General features: G+C 35.3%; 1 protein-coding gene across 1 annotated transcript in view; it reads right to left on the bottom strand.

Moving 5' to 3' along the window:
* Nucleotides 1-16,064, bottom strand: part of LOC149806015 (polycystin-1-like) — an 87,562-nt gene extending 71,498 nt beyond the window's left edge. Inside the window, exons 1-5 of the mRNA XM_089934985.1 lie at nucleotides 16,022-16,064; nucleotides 12,870-13,532; nucleotides 12,264-12,437; nucleotides 5,959-6,156; nucleotides 1,955-2,135 (exon numbers count right to left, since the gene is read on the bottom strand). Coding sequence (XP_089791111.1) covers nucleotides 1,955-2,135; nucleotides 5,959-6,156; nucleotides 12,264-12,437; nucleotides 12,870-13,532; nucleotides 16,022-16,064 — 1,259 coding nt within the window. The remainder of the gene's footprint in view (nucleotides 1-1,954; nucleotides 2,136-5,958; nucleotides 6,157-12,263; nucleotides 12,438-12,869; nucleotides 13,533-16,021) is intronic.
* Between the last annotated feature and the right edge of the window lie 741 nt (nucleotides 16,065-16,805).

The following is a 16,805-nucleotide window of genomic DNA, read 5'->3' as shown; positions in this document are numbered from 1 at the left end:
AACAAGTCCAACTGAGCAAACAAAAAGATAGAGAGATAGATAAAAAATAGTGTAAAATACAATTATATTATTCAGTGGAAAATGTCAAAAAATGCTTGACATTTATAAATCTATTTATATGATAAACCCATGAATTCAATTATAGGTCACAAATCAATATCAAAATAGTTCAAAATGAGCCAATTCAAACTATTCTGTAATATATTAATTCCAACATATATACGATGAAAGTTAAGTCCACATTTCTGTATAAATAAATGTCAGTATCTAATGTCAACTGGAACGAAGTCCAAGAATTCCTTCTCATTGTCTGATGAAGTTCTGAAATCCTCCATCAAATCAAGTCATTGTAAACTGTCATTATCTAGGCATCATAAATACAAATGCATTTCTTCAGCTTCACTGTCATAGGTAGGTGCATATGTTGAGACTGAGATTGGGCTCTGAAACACTTTGATCATACAGTGTATGAAATCTATTAAAGGCCACAAATGAACACACGTCCATTGTGTTGCAAAATCGTAAAGAGTTCAAATAACCACTCATTGTTACTTGGCACTGAGCAAGTAACAAACTTGTAGCTTGATCAAAAGATTGTCACAAGGGTAAAACAAAAAGGGTGCATCCATTATGAAGCCAAGAGATTAAAGTCAAACATTCACTGGAAAATGTATAACTCTACATGACACTGAACAAGTACATGTGTTAAATTCACAGCTCTATCAAAAGGTTTGTCAACTTGAAAACAAAGAGATGGCTGCCTTTATGAGCCAAGGGCTTACTGGACCACATGCACAGAAAACCTGGGGGAATATCAATTGAGAGTTATATTTATCTCATGGAAAATGAAAATATAATTTAAATAAAAACTTTTATTGCACCAAACACAGTGGTTTTACAGCAAAACACAAATATTAATACAAATACAGGATGGCAACGAATTCAGCCAATCTGATGTAAGATGACTTCATTAATATGCATGTATATCACTCATTATCATGCTTTTCTGAGATCTTGATGATATAAGCTAATATTCCATGTTTGACGAAAACTGGATAAAAATTATGACCTCCACAGTGTCAACAAGCTTGGTCAGATGCAAGATCATCCCAACAATATTTGTGGATCTCATTCATTATCAAGAAAATCCAAGATTATGATGCTGTAGGTTTATATTCCAAATGTGACCAAAACTGGATCAAATATTATTCCTCCAGAACAGCAACAAGCTCAGCCAATCTGAAGCAAGATCAACTCAATGAATGGATTTCATTCATTGTAAAATTTGATCAAGACGAACTCAAATGAACGGATTTCGCACATTGTAAAATCTGTTCAAAATCTTGACGGTAAAAGACTATACTCAAGTGTATCCCAAACTGGATTGTAAATATGGTTTTCACAGTGATAACAAGCAATTATTGAGAGATGTACAACACATAACAGATGATGTATTATACACACAGGGCCGTACAATAATTTCACTTGACCCCATGACCAACCAAGATAAAAATCTCATTAAAAAATATAATGAATTCTTTTTTTTCCATGGAGTACCCATGTTTGAATATTGAATGGTTTTGGCTATACAAACCAGGTATTTTAAAGACCCATTCTGTGGAAACAGTAATTAGTCCCATTCCCCCAATGCATGATTTAAAACAGGACTGTTTTTTGCAAAACCCTAAATATTGATACCAATGATAATACTGTCTCTACTTGCTTATAAGTTATAAGTTGAATCAAACTGCAAACTACACAGACCCACATCTGCCATCACATAGTGTGCTGACAAATCTGGGTCTAGGGATTTTGTTAGGAATAATCAATAGAACAAATGGGACAGACCTGATCTGCTAGTTTGTACATGAAACATGATGGCAGATCAGGGTCTATATTGTTTCTTTGTGGACTTCCTTATAAGCAAGTAAATGAATTGACTGTACTAGAGTACCTTGCTAAAAGGCCTACGACTACATTCTGGACATCGGCAGAGTTGATGATGGCAAGTTTTCCATTGGGGTAAGAAGATTCACAGTTGCTGCGAGCTGTGTTCCAGTTAGCTGATAGGCTATTCACTATAAAGCACTGCGTATTGTTGTAGACACTGCCTCCATATGGACATGCCATCGGATCTGGGATGCAAAACAAAAAAAAAGCCATTCAGCATAAAAGAATCAAAACTTTGACAGCACTTGCCATTTGAACAAACTTTGATGTAAAGTATTATATTCCATTGCCAGGTCAATTTTATTTATACAGCAACTGATGGATCGATGGATGGATGGATTGACAGATAGATAGATGGATGATAGATGATAGATAGATCAATAGATAGATATATAGACAGACAGATCAATAGATAGATACTGAAGCCTCAAAGCACATGGTATACTGTATATTTTTGCCTTAATTTATTTTTAAAGTTATGTGAACTACTTTGCAAACTGATAGTATTTCAAAACTCAAACCAATTAGGATGAACAAATAATTAGCTTATATCATATCTCTCCAAGTTAATATTCTCCTAGATTACATGTCTCTCTCCTGGCCCTCTATATTTTCAATGCTCTACAAGTACACAACCTGAACTCATGGCTAATGGGTAACTAAATTACTTGTCTCTTTGTAAGAATTAAAAAGTACTTAATCTACATGTTGGAACAATTGTCAATTTGGTTAAATTTAGAAATCAAGAAACATTTGTGAGATTTCAATCTGTAAACCTGTGTTGGAAAGTTACAAAATGGAACATGCTTGGTGGTTTTCTTGGCTTAATATTTCAAAAGGGCCCTTCTATCAAGGAGTCTAGTTTAGTTAGCAGCCTCCTCAATGCTGTCCCATCAATATTCTCTAGGCAAGATGAAGTCTATGTATCTTTTCTCAAAAGTAGTGGCATTAAAGCAAGTAAGTGTTGGTATCAATGCACATACCATAAGGGAGAATTTTTAATATGTGGTGGAGGTGGCAGATGGTTGGGAGTTGATACTGATGAGAGTCAATAGGTTTAGATTACAGGTCAGTTTCCATGTCCCCCTCAAGGAGGGCAGATTGAATATCCAAATGTATACTGGACCTGTTTGATGAATTGGACATGCATTTAATTATGGGATGGAAGTTATCTGTAAATTTAAAAAATATTTTAAAATTGCCACTTGTTTCAATCCATTTCATTTCTATATCATCAATGAATCAGCAACAGCTTAGATGTCTATAGGGTGCTTCATTTAACCGTTTTAGTGCCCATATTACAGTTCTACTGAAGTGTTGGTGTGCTGAATAAAAAATTGTTAAACTTGAGAACATATATTCAAAGTTTGACTGACAAGAATGTTAGACGGGATTTAGGATCAGGTCAACTATCCCATACTTCCTTGCTGGCTGTGATACCTTCCTCATGTGGGTGTATAAAGAACATATCCATGGTGATGAGGAGAATGTTATTTGGAAGGTTAGTATTGTGTCTACTTTTGGGATACTTTGTGGTATCATAAAAACATATGAAGGTAGTTTTTCCATGAAAGGCTGTAGGTGAAATCAACAAAATCAGACTTTTTTCTGTCAGGTGGTTGTTTCTGGAAATAGGTGGCCTCCCTGGGTTCCCTTCTTTGTGCATTTTAGGGAGAAAACAAAATATCCCTGGTTTGGGGCCAAATGATAGGATATAAGTTAGTATTTTGCTGTCAATGTGTCTGTCCTGCACCAAGCATATCTTTTAATGTCTGACAAGCAATTTTACCATGTTCAGCTGTTGGGTCATGACTCAGTTCTTTTGTAAAATCTCTCATCTGAAAGATGCCCGTTTGCCTCAGTGATGTAGTCTGATGAATTCACGACAATAACAGAATCTCTTGGTTTGATGCAGTCAGACAAATTCATGATGACAATAGAGGACCTCCTGTCTGCTGGTTTGATGTAGTCAAACAAATTCATGATGACAATAGAGGACCTCTTGTCTGCTGGTTTGATGTAGTCACACAAATTCATGATGACAACAGAGGACCTCTTGTCCCCTGGTTTGATGATAACATCTTCCCTTTCAGCAATATTTTTTTCCTGTATGATTAATTATCCTTTTTGGTATGGCTCTGTACATCATACTTCGTGTCATTTTCCAACACTGTCAAGAATGCCTCTAAAGCTGAAACTTTACTAGGTGGGTGGAACATAATTGCATTTTTGGAATGAGACTCATCAGCAGTGACCTTTGAATCTCCAGCATCATCCCATAACATTTCCTTGATTCTCATTCTCCTTTTAAATACACTGTGTTTTCAGTCTGGGACAAAGGTTGAGGCCCTTGATGAGGAGACTTGTGTCTAAGTCAGACAACTTAAATGAAGGCATGTTTACAACAATATTAACATTCCAGCTTGCCTAAACATTTCTCTTATTAAACTTTCTATTATTTTTCATTTTCTTTCATTCTGTGATGAAACCACGTTTAGGATTTCTCTCTAACATGTCATCTCTAGAACATTTCCTGCATTGTTTTGTCTGAAAGTTCTATTTTTAGGCTTGTTAGAAATGTGTTCAGTTTTCCATTGAAACAGTCATGAAATGGGTTTTCATCGCTGTCATTGTAGAAGTTCAGTATGAAATTTATTACACTGCCTCTAGTTCCATGGTTTGAAACATCAGAGGAGTAAAATGAAGAAAAGAGTTTCATCTTTTGATAAAGAGTGTGGAAATTTCCCCTGTATAGGGGTGAAAGTGAATTTTCAATCCTAGATAGACAGTTTAATTTTCCAAACAGGTAGGAAGTTGAGAGAAAGAGAACCAAGATAAAAGACAGTAAACAGACACCAACAGAACATTAAAGGAGGTCATATTATCCCAAACAAATTCTTCAAGACAATGCTGATTGTAACAGAAAACAGTTTTATTAAATGATACCAATGAGACCACAAGGTATGACCCAGAGATCCCAATCTGACATGTACCTAGGCCTATATAAGTTATCCAATGGTTACTTGGTCTAAACAGAAAGTCCCATTACCCACCCGCACCCCACCCCCATGAAACTTCCTCTATAAAAGTACTAAATAGTCACTTGCTTCCTCCCGTCAACTGCCCTTTGTTTCCTAAATATGTGTGTTTCTGGTCAGCCATCCCGTTTCTCATTGTCAATCCTGTCACTTTTCCCCCAATGGTAAAAGAAATTACATTAAATATATACATATCCATTTTGCGCAAATGTGACCTGTCAATTGTTTGGTTGACACTTCTATATTGGCTTAGGTCTGTTATTTCTGAGAAACTTAACTACTGCTGCCATATACAATCTGCTAGTCTAATTGCCTCTTTACTGTATATAAAATCCAAAAATGTACAGCATGAAAAATAGACAGAATGAGAATTCAATAAATGTATGAAAGAAACCCTTTACTACTAGAAGTTCTAAATTACATATTTATACAGTGAATTTTTTTAACAGAAAATTTTGCCAATTAGATGCAAACTGAATAAATTAATATTGTAGTAATAACAATAAAATGAGCAGCAGCAGCGGCAACAACGACAATGATAATAACAAGAACAATGTTTGAAGTACTTAATAATAAGATGGTTAGTTGAACTGCCAATCAATCTGGCTTTTTCCCATTGCTGGCTGTTTACAAAAGGATTGGATGTACATACAAACTGAATCACAATATCCCCATATTTTTTCAAAGAGTGGACAAAGAATTCATTACATTTCAATAATTATATCCTTATTATAGTTATATGTTTACATTAATTAAAGTTAAGTACTGTCAACATTTTTGGTCTTTCAGCTTATACTTGAGCTTTATCCTACACAGATTTCAAATAAGATAGGACCTGGAGAAAAGCATTATCACAAAATAATTAACGTAAACCAATACTGGCTTTGACAATTTACAAAAACCATCATAATGCAATTCATGTCTGACTTGATTTCACGGGTCAGACAAAATGTATATGAATTTAGCAAACCTTTTTGACATATGTATGTATGGGCCATAGTACAGGGTGTAGTGGTCAATTTTCCTGTACTAGCTTGTATGATGATGCAATCCCCACTTGTTGAGTCCACCAAATCTGGGTTGGAAAAGTAGGTCTTTTGTCCACTGGCAATCCACTGGTAGATACCTGCCACCTTCATCCCATTGGTCAGAACATTGTATGAGGAACCTAGCAGTTATAGAAAGAAATAAAAATAACATATAACCCAACAAAGTCAAAGATAATTTAATTTCTGTTCCCTTTTTCACAGTACCAATTAATCTTTCTTGTGACCTGTATTTTGTTAACACTGATGTTCATTTCAGTACACACAGCAAGAATTAGGCTACACTGATATCAAAAGCGGTATGATTATTTTTAGAACTCTACACTAGGCCTGTGGCAAATTAACCATTTACATGCACACAAACACTCACACACACACACACATCTATGCTGTAACGAGGTCATCTTTGTCAAACTGGTGCAAGTATGTGATGACATCCTTAGTTAATGAAGATATTACATAATGATGTTACATAATGATGATATTACATAATGATGATGTTACACAATGATATTACATAATGATGTTACATAATGATGATGTTACATGATTATATTACATAATGATGTTACATAATGATGATATTACATGATGATATTACATGTATATCAAATGTATATTGTATATCAAATGTTTATTTTGTATATCAAATGTATATTGTATATCAAATGTATCTTGTATATCAAATGTATATTGTGTATAAAATGTTTATTTTGTATATCAAATGTATATTGTATATCAAATGTATCTTGTATATCAAATGTATATTGTGTATAAAATGTTTATTTTGTATATCAAATGTATATTGTATATCAAATGTATCTTGTATATCAAATGTATATTGTGTATAAAATGTTTATTTTGTATATCAAATGTATATTGTATATCAAATGTATCTTGTATATCAAATGTATATTGTGTATGAAATGTACCCTTGCCAACACCAGGGAAAGAATCAAAGCTGATGAGTACTGGTTAAACTGAATCATTAACAAAACATTCATCTGATAAATATTTATGTTTTGAAAACATTATTAAACTTAAAATCATTCAATAAAAGTTTTAAATTCAGAAGAATATCTGTTCGAATTTTGTAAGCCACCATATTGGCTTCTATTCTTCAATGTAGATTCTACAAAAATGAACTGCTACCATACCAAGACATGAAACAGATGCAGATAAATTAAACCAGTTCACTATGAATTACAGGTTAATTTTATTGATTTATAAAGTGCAAAACTGACACCATTTTCTTGTACATTTTTGTATTACATTAAACTGAAAGGCATTAAAATAGGACTATCGATTAAAGTATTTTAACTGAGGTAATTTTCAGTATTGAATGGCATAACTTAGAGTTCAGTTTGTACATATGTTCTCTGTGGAATTGGTCATTATGAATAGAGTAAACACTCTTGAACAATGTTTCTGTAGACACGACACTTCAGTAAACTCTGTGGAGTCTTCACTACCCTATGTACTAAATTTATGGAGTGTTCACTACCCTATGTACTAAATTTATGGAGTGTTCACTACCCTATGTACTAAATTTATGGAGTGTTCACTACCCTATGTACTAAATTTATGGAGTGTTCACTACCCCATGTTCTACCCTTATGGTTTGTTCACTACCCTACGTACTGCCTTTATGGAGTGTTCATTACCCTATGTACTGCCTTTATGGAGTGTTCATTACCCTATGTACTGCCTTTATGGAGTGCTCTTTACCCTATGTACTAAATTTATGGAGCTTTCACTACCCTATGTACTACCCTTATGGTAGGAGTGTTCACTACTCTATGTACTACCCTTATGGTAGGAGTGTACTCTATGCCATGTTCTACCCTTATGGTAGGAGTGTTCACTACCCCATGTTCTACCCTTATGGAGTGTTCACTACCCTATGCACTACCTTTATGGAGTGTTCACTACCCTATGTTCTACCCCTATGATAGGAGTGTTCACTACCCTATGCACTACCTTTATGGAGTGTTCACTACCCCATGTTCTACCCTTATGGAGTGTTCACTACCCTATGCACTACCTTTATGGAGTGTTCACTACCCTATGTACTACCTTTATGGAGTGTTCACTACCCTATGTTCTACCCTTATGATAGGAGTGTTTACTACCCTATGCACTACCTTTATGGAGTGTTCACTACCCTATGTTCTACCCTTATGATAGGAGTGTTCACTACCCTATGTACTGCCTTTATGGAGTGTTTACTACCCCATGTTCTACCCTTATGGAGTGTTTACTACCATATGTACTGCCTTTATGGAGTGTTCACTACCCTATGTACTACCCTTATGGTAGGAGTGTTCATTACCCTAACCTGTTGGAATACTGAGCAATGAGGTAAAAAAATTACAACCGAGTCAAATTAAAACAAATTCTTTTGTTCAGACATGTCAAATATCAAATGTATTAAATGAAACGTTAGTATGAGACATCCCAAGGTGGTTTTCATCAAGTCATGCCAGGATTAGGATTCCGATAATTCCAAGAAGTAGCAATTGTTCTAACATTATGAGTAAAATTCTCATATAAAGGTCCCTTTTGAGAAGAAATGCCATAAGAACCTAACTGGGCAAGAAGCCTATCTTGACCAATCCCAGCAAAGATATAGCTGAGACTGGGGATCTTGAATGAAAGTTGAGGAACTGAAGGGAGCTGATTCATATCCAGCAACCCTGTTTGGTAAGGAAGCAAAACCAAGTCTTAATCCCCACTGAACCATAAACCACTTACTGCTGCTGAAATGGCAAGAAGCTAACTCCTCCTTATCATGGCTAAAACAAGCATGAGACACTTACTGGTTCATATGGGGCACTTGCTCTTTTAGAGTTGTTTTATTTTTTTGAAGACACAAAGAGCATATGATAGATTCCCTCTAAGTACGAGCAAGAAACCAGTCTCTGATGCTCCAAGTACCTGACAAGATCAGAAATATGATGACAAGATTAGAAATATGAGGGTCCAGTCTGATGGTGGGACCACTACAGAATTGAGTGCACTGAAAAGAGGCTGCCCTCTATAACCCTTAATAGTGGTCACTGAACATTCTCTCTCCTTGAAAGAAGAAGTTGGCCACTGCACAGAAGATAGCTAGGATAAAGTGCTTCCTGCTGCCCCAGTTACAAAAGACTCTCTGCTTTGCCTTGTAAACACTGGAAGCAGAGACCATATTTGCTGTACAGAATGTCCATACTCTCTGGTAACCTCCTGAACTACCAAACAATCAAGGACACTGCAGAAACATGATGCAGAGCCCATTGCGAGCTACCAGAATACACACATGTGGAGTCAGTCTGAAAGGAAGGAAGGTCATAAACAAAAATACACAATCCCACCAATACTGAAGACAGTCACTAACAAGACCATCAGAATCAGGACTGGGGAGATGAAAATGGGGTTGCTGTTATTGTTGCCATTCTCATCTTTACAAATCCACCAGAGTTGTTTACAGTCAGAAAGTGACTCTTCTACAAGCACCACCTGATGCTGCAAATATTCTTAAAGGACTATTGGCCTGTTTTAGACTGGCTGTACCACGATATTCCTGTTGTGAAGAATATGGTGGATTTAGAGCATGATCTCTTCTGCAGTTTTCATTTTCTTAATGTAGGATGGGTCCAAATGTACAAGCAAAGCAAAAGGGAGATGAATAGCCCTTTAACCCTGAGGTGCCTTACTACTAATGTGTTGTCTATTGAGACCCACATACAATGACCCAATAAGGTTGACACATCACTTAAGGGCCTGAATTCTACCTGCGATCCCAAGTTATTTAAATGAAGGGATGCATCTTCATTGGAATGTGGTCACTGAAAGGACATCTGGCTCCAGGTGCATGCTCCAACCATAATCTTATGAAGCATCATGCAGAAAGGAGTGGGGTCAGGTCTGTGGATTTGAACATTGGTCCACCAATATCAGTCATGACTGAGCCATCCAACTGGTGGTGGGGACAATAAGATCCCGGGGTATCCATGTAGATAGAGGGGTCCTTGTGTGGCTGCCAGTTTGCCAGAACTGAACTGCAAACTGAACTGCAGAGGGCACAAGGACAAAACACTTCCTAATGAGAACAAGTCTGCCAAGGAGAACAGGGTTCCTGGGATAGAAAAATAAAGACAACACAACAAAGATAAATAAAGACATCTCAACAATGGGACAGTTTCATCAGGAGGGAATCTCTGAGGATGTTGAGTACCCACAAGTTAGCAAAGACTGGAATGTCTAGAGACCTGAGGTGGGCTCTGAATGCCCTCTAATCTTGGTGAAAACTATAGAAGCAGAAGCAAGTCTGAACAGAAGAGTTCACAATTAGGATACTTCTGGCCAATCACAGAATTAGAGACAATTCCTATGTATAGAGAACACTGGATATAAAGAAATGCATATTAAGATCAATGGAAACTGCAAAGCTGAAGGGCCTTATGGCATGTCTGAGTGAAAGTCATATACATTTTTTATCACACAGTCAAAACATTTTTCCTATAGTATGTGCAGTTTCATATTTTTGATATTACCACACATTCAAATATCACTTTATGTGATTCTGATTGGTCCAAATAAGACAATTAAATTACTGTGCAGTATCCTCTTTACTGAATGGCTGCAATTGTGGGAAAACTTTTTTAACCCCGTCTTCTGGAATATTTTGCTTTAAATGAACATTTTTGGCTGCTATTTTTTTTATTAGACTCATGAAAGGGAATTGGAGAAAATGGTCTTGTCTGTTTCAATATGGCTAATTTACCCCCACAGGATTTGTTATGTTATGTATAACATATCATAACATGAAAAATGGCAAACCCCTAAGACAATAACAATAACAAGTAAAACTCTGAGTACTGCTCAGATGATAGCAAGGGTGGGGGTGGGGATGGAGGGGCGGTATATCTGTAGCATGGAATCTACCATATATGCAAGCTTGCTTTAAACGTGAACTTAATGAAGTAAATAAACTCATCTTTGTTAACAGAAGAATGTAGACATGAACTGGACTCCCCAACTGGCAGAACTTTATCCAACCACAGCATATTTACACTTGCAATATTTGTCCAACAATTATCAATGCACTGTCCAAAAATTATGTATAAAATATGTAATGTGATTTTACTCTAATGGGATGAAAAAAGGAAATACACGCAGGACAACAAATGAATATGTGCCTTAATGAGTCCACATGACTATTTATATGCTCATGTTCTGAACTGTGCACAGACAAAAAAAATGATACAAAAAAAAAAAAACAAATTCCAAAGTAAAAATGGGATGGAATAACTTACCTGTGCTTTTGGTACAATGAAGTGGCACATACTCAGAATTATACTTAGGGATACCTTTTACCTAATTATCAAGATTGTATCCTATTTTAAACAAAAACTAAGTGAACAAATTAATAGAAAAATAACACTCAAATGTAGCAAGAACTATTTAGACTAACACTTAAAGGAATGAAAAATGTAACTGAATTGCATGGAAATATGTTGAGAAAACCAACAGAGCAATATTGTCAAGCTTAACAACACATATCTTACTGACGATGCATCCAAGATAAAAAGAGGAAATAAAGAGAATTTGGGGCTGTGATACAGGCATCAGACTGGAACAAGGTTCTCTTCTCAGTTCTAGAACCATTCATCTCAACAGGATGAAGGAATCATGGATGATCATGTATAACATGTAGACTGGACATGGAACTTAATGTCCCATAAGTAAAAAGCAATATTATATTGGTAGGTAATGTATGACTCTTACAAGAACAGGTATTTCAGAACATGACAAGTATTGATTAATATGATGATAGCTAAAATAAAGCCACAAATATCAATGTTAGTAAATAATAACCCTTGCTATTAAGAACAATTTATTTATTTATTTATCTTTTTATTTTTTCTATTTATCTATTTTTTTTTAGTTTTGCTGTTGTGATAACCAGAGGCAGAAAAAAAAATACTCAGTTTTTCTATGCTTCGATTTCAAACAATGGACAACTTGACATAATCATTTCCAGCAATTAAAAGGTTAAACATAAACAATAAAGACAATTTATATAAAAATTTGATCCATGTAAACAATAATTATTCTTATTTGTTCAAACTGCTACCAATTTTAACCTAAATCCTAGATGACATTGAAAATTGCAAAAATTCAAGCAAGATAAACAAGTTTATCTCTGTTATATATCAAGTTTTACTTCTATATCTGAACATACCACTCAAACTGAAGAGACTGAGCACTTCAGCCACCTCTGTGCCAAAATCTAATGAAATCAGAGTGGCATCATCTGATGTACAATCACTTGAAGCACCGGTGAAATCTTTGGCTGAAGTCTTTAGCTTCAGACACTTGTAGCGATAAGCTGACCATCCTGATGGGCACATTTTCACTGAAATACAAAAACAACCGTTTGCAAATGGAATAGTTATGATTCTTCAAATACTCTGTCTAGTTCTTCTAAAATACAAGTCTAGGCGAGACAAACTCAATCAATAATCAAACACATTGAAAAGCAATGCATGAATACTCAGCATCCGACAAACATACTTAATTTATACCATCATAAAAATAATACTTGTATACCAATGGGCAGCATCAGCATCTGTGTGCCATTACACTGATAATACTGATACCTGAAAATGTAAATTTAGTTCTTTATCTCATCATGTCAGGAGTTCGGTAAAGTCACACTTGGTGAACAAAGATGATATGGCATAACTGAAATCTTTTGATAACAAACATTTTGATGATGTGGATCATTCTCATTACAAAAGATATCTTTGACTGATAGTTAAGCCTGCAATGAAATTACACTTCTCACCTGTTGTTAGTGTTCCCCTGCTGTCAGTGCGGGACCATGTGTACTGGAAATCATAGCCCTGCAGAAAGGTGGAAGTGGCATCCAGTTTTTGGGAGACATCATGTGCAGTGCGTCCGTATGTTAAGTACGTCACTAAGCTACTGTAGGCTACCTGGACTATTACAGGTACAGTTCCAGTGTCACATATTGATGTTCCATAACAGGCCATCAACATTACTGTGTAATTGCCTGGCCGAATATAGGTGTGTGACCTTGCTGTTGACCCAGATGCAATAACTGGATACGTTAAACTGGAATCTCCAAAAGACCAAATGAAATTGCTTACAGAAGCCAAGGTTGTGGTGGCACTGAACTGATAGGCCACCCCAACTGTCAGTGTTGGTACTGGTTGTATGGCAATCCCAGCAGTAACATGTTGCACACCATTTATCTGTGTCAGCGAACATGAAAAACCAGAAGAGGATGGACAATAGCAACCAGCACGTGTGCCAACATTACCACACAAACACACCATGGATTCGTACAGACTGAACCGCAAATCCTGCTCAAAACAATACTTTTGACACTCTGTCGCAGGAATCTTGAAAGACGACTTTGAAAAGAGGATGACTTGGTTGTCTCCTGTAGATTCATCATCATAACAACTGTAAATGTCCTCTGGTCCTGCAATAAGGTGATTGTGTGGTTTAGCTTAGGTTAAAAATATACAACATTTTGGCAAGTATGCAGTCAAATTTACCCAAATTATTCAATCAACTTCACTAATGAAGTCTCTAAAAACTCTTTAATGTTTTGGAAAACTGATTATATGTCACCTACCTGGATTACATAAATAAAAGAAAAATCTAAATATGAAACAGTATACAAGAATCTATTGTTAAAAACACACTGCATTTATATATGCATGACTGGAACATTGTGGGCGATCAGCATTTTAATGCAAGTATGTATTCATACAATGCAGTGTGCTATTATATGTCAAAAATATATAATTTTAACAAACTCACTACAGCACATTAAGTTTATTAATTTTAATTTCCAAAATATAATGTGACATTAGTAAATTAACAGTGATCACTGTTCCATTTTGTTTTTAGAAAATGAATTTCTGGTGTTTACTGCCAGTGTCTTACATCCGATGTTCGGTAGCCAAGCTTTAGAAACAAGAAATGCATGAAATAATGAAGAATAACCTTTACATTTCTTTTACAGCTTTGCATTTGTTTCTGGCCATCAGGCTTGTACAAGGGAAGAAAACCAGGCACAAGTGGTTTATGTAAAGTATGTAGCACACTCCTCACTTCTCATTAATTAACCCATTTTAATGCATGCACAAGTGCATATAAAAAGGTTTCATGAGTGAGAGATCTTATATATCTGATATATATGTATATTACTTGTAACATGAATGTGTTTTTTCTTCACTGATAGCCACTGCTGCCCAGTTGAAGCTACAGTAATGTATACATGACATTGTAACATGAATGGCTTGTTTCTTCACTGACAGTCACTGCATCCCAACTGAAGCTATTCAAATAATGTAAATGACATGTTTATATGCTTCCTTGTCAGTTTGTGATGCAAGGACACTTGAGTCAACAGGATGATATTAAATTATTTCATGGTACTAAATGTACACAATTATTACAAAAACCTTGAAGATACTACTTAACATGCCCAATCCTTTTGGGCAGAAACTGTTCTGGAAATGTAATGGATATATATATATATATATATATATATATATATATATATATATATATATATATATATATATATACACACACATACCACATACATTAAAAATAACATGGCTTTTAAAGTGTTGGTATAAAGCAATTTGATATACCAATGCTATTGGTATATCAAATTGAGATCCACCCATTGTGCATTAATACACATACATAAATATTGTTTCAACATCAGGTTATATTTCAACAGGATATTGCTTCTGTATTTCTTAAATCTCTTATGAATTACCACTGATTAACCATTAATAGTGTAATAAAATAACAATAAAAATATTAATAATCCCCGTCTTCTAAATGAATTAAACATGTTTCAGAGTTTCATCAAAATTGCTCGCTCTCATGCATAAGGGAAATAATACGAGGAAGTATGTGGAGTAAGAGAAAAAAAGATAACTGAACCTGCACCAAGTAACCTACAAGAACCTGAGACCTCACAACAGTTAAGTGCAATGGTTCCATGGGATTTTCATACACTGTTCACAATACCAGTGATACAAAGTGATTTTCATACACTGTTCACATACCAGTGATACAAAGCTGCAATAGTTGCTGAAGACTTGTATGGTATTTGTATTTACACATACTGTAATCTGTTCAATGCTTTTTTTATTTTTAGTTCTTTCTTCACGTTTTATAAAACCTATTAATATGGGTCTAACAACATATTATTTAATATTAAAATGTCCGAAGAAGACCGATCTACCCTCCCTCCACGTTTCTCTATCATTGTGGGGGTTGGTAATGCAGACTAATCAACCAATAAAGAAACACAGGGACGGGCAATTAATGAGCCTTTATGGATAAGTCTTCCCAACCACACCACCACATCTGTCTCTCTGAATGAATGACTGAATGCCTGTATCGCATGTCTCCCCAACCCCACCATCAAATATCTCTCTCTCTCTTTCTCTGTAGACTTTCTATGAAAGATACCAGTGAAAATCTGTTTTAAAAAATGAGCGTGGCAGATTTTCACCTGTGTGTTATGCAGTGATGTCTCTGGACCTATGAATAATGGAAAAATGTAGTAACACGAAACAATGGAAAGGGAAAGTTAGAAATGGAGGAAAGAAAAAATTGTATGGTTGGTAGCAGTGTTAATTAAATCATAAAATTATAATAAGAACTTAGATGAACTGTAAATACATTTAAATGTCTGAATTGCCTCTTGCAGGTTCCTTATTCCATTTAGTTTCCAACTCATTTCAATATGCTAGCCAGGGTATGTGAAAGTTATTATTACACATATATAAACATTGTTTCATCTGTATACTATCGATTCCTATAAATAATTGATCAATTTCCACTGATTAATCATTAGAAATGTAAAACAATGATAAAATATATTAATGATCCCATTTTCTAAATGAATTTAACATGGTGCACAATTTCATCACATACCTTCCTGTTTTCCTTTTATCTCCTGCATCCCCCCTCGTCTCATGTATAAGGGATAAAATACACAGAAATAGGGAGTGAGTTAGGAAAGGAATTTAGGCTTGATGCCACCCTTGAAACTGAACTTACACCAAGTAACCTACAAGAACCTGGTTCATCATAATGGTATGTGTACACATTCCTTGGGATTTTAATCTAGTGTTCATAATTTCAATGACACAAAGTTGCAATAACATGTTGACACTATACAGTAAATTTTTTGGTTACAAGGCACACATACTGTAATCTATTTAATTCTTTTTTGTTGTTGTGTTTTTTCTTAAACCTATAATAAGGTTCTAAAATCCAATTAATAATTGAATATGAAGATGTCCAAAGGCTGCCCCCCCCCCTTCTTTCAGTGTGTTGGTTGGTCAGGCAGCATTACTAATCAAGCAACAGAGAAATATAGGGACTGACAATAACAAAAATGCTCTTCTGGTAATTCTCCCTAAACATCTCTCCCTGTCTCTCTCACTATTGGTTAGTCTGTCAGGATAGCAAAAAACCATACTCTTTAACTTCCTCCCTCCTCTCTCTCTCTCTCTCCCACCTCTCCCTGAACCCTTGTAGCAACATATGGGTGAAAATTCATGAAAAGAAAGGCACAGAGGACTTTTGCCTGTGTCATGCAAGAATGTCTCTGAAAATATGAAGATACAAATGATGGTAAAAGTTAAAGTCAAACTGACCAAAGGAAAGGGGAAAGAGAGAGACCAATGAAGGATAAAAACAATTTTTATGGTCA

Source organism: Sinohyriopsis cumingii, chromosome 2, assembly GCF_028554795.1.
Source record: "Sinohyriopsis cumingii isolate HCF-2022 chromosome 2, ASM2855479v2, whole genome shotgun sequence".
NCBI classification, from domain to species: Eukaryota; Metazoa; Mollusca; class Bivalvia; order Unionida; family Unionidae; genus Sinohyriopsis; species Sinohyriopsis cumingii.
Note: the sequence above shows the minus strand (reverse complement) of the source record. Positions and strands in the feature narration are given on the sequence as shown.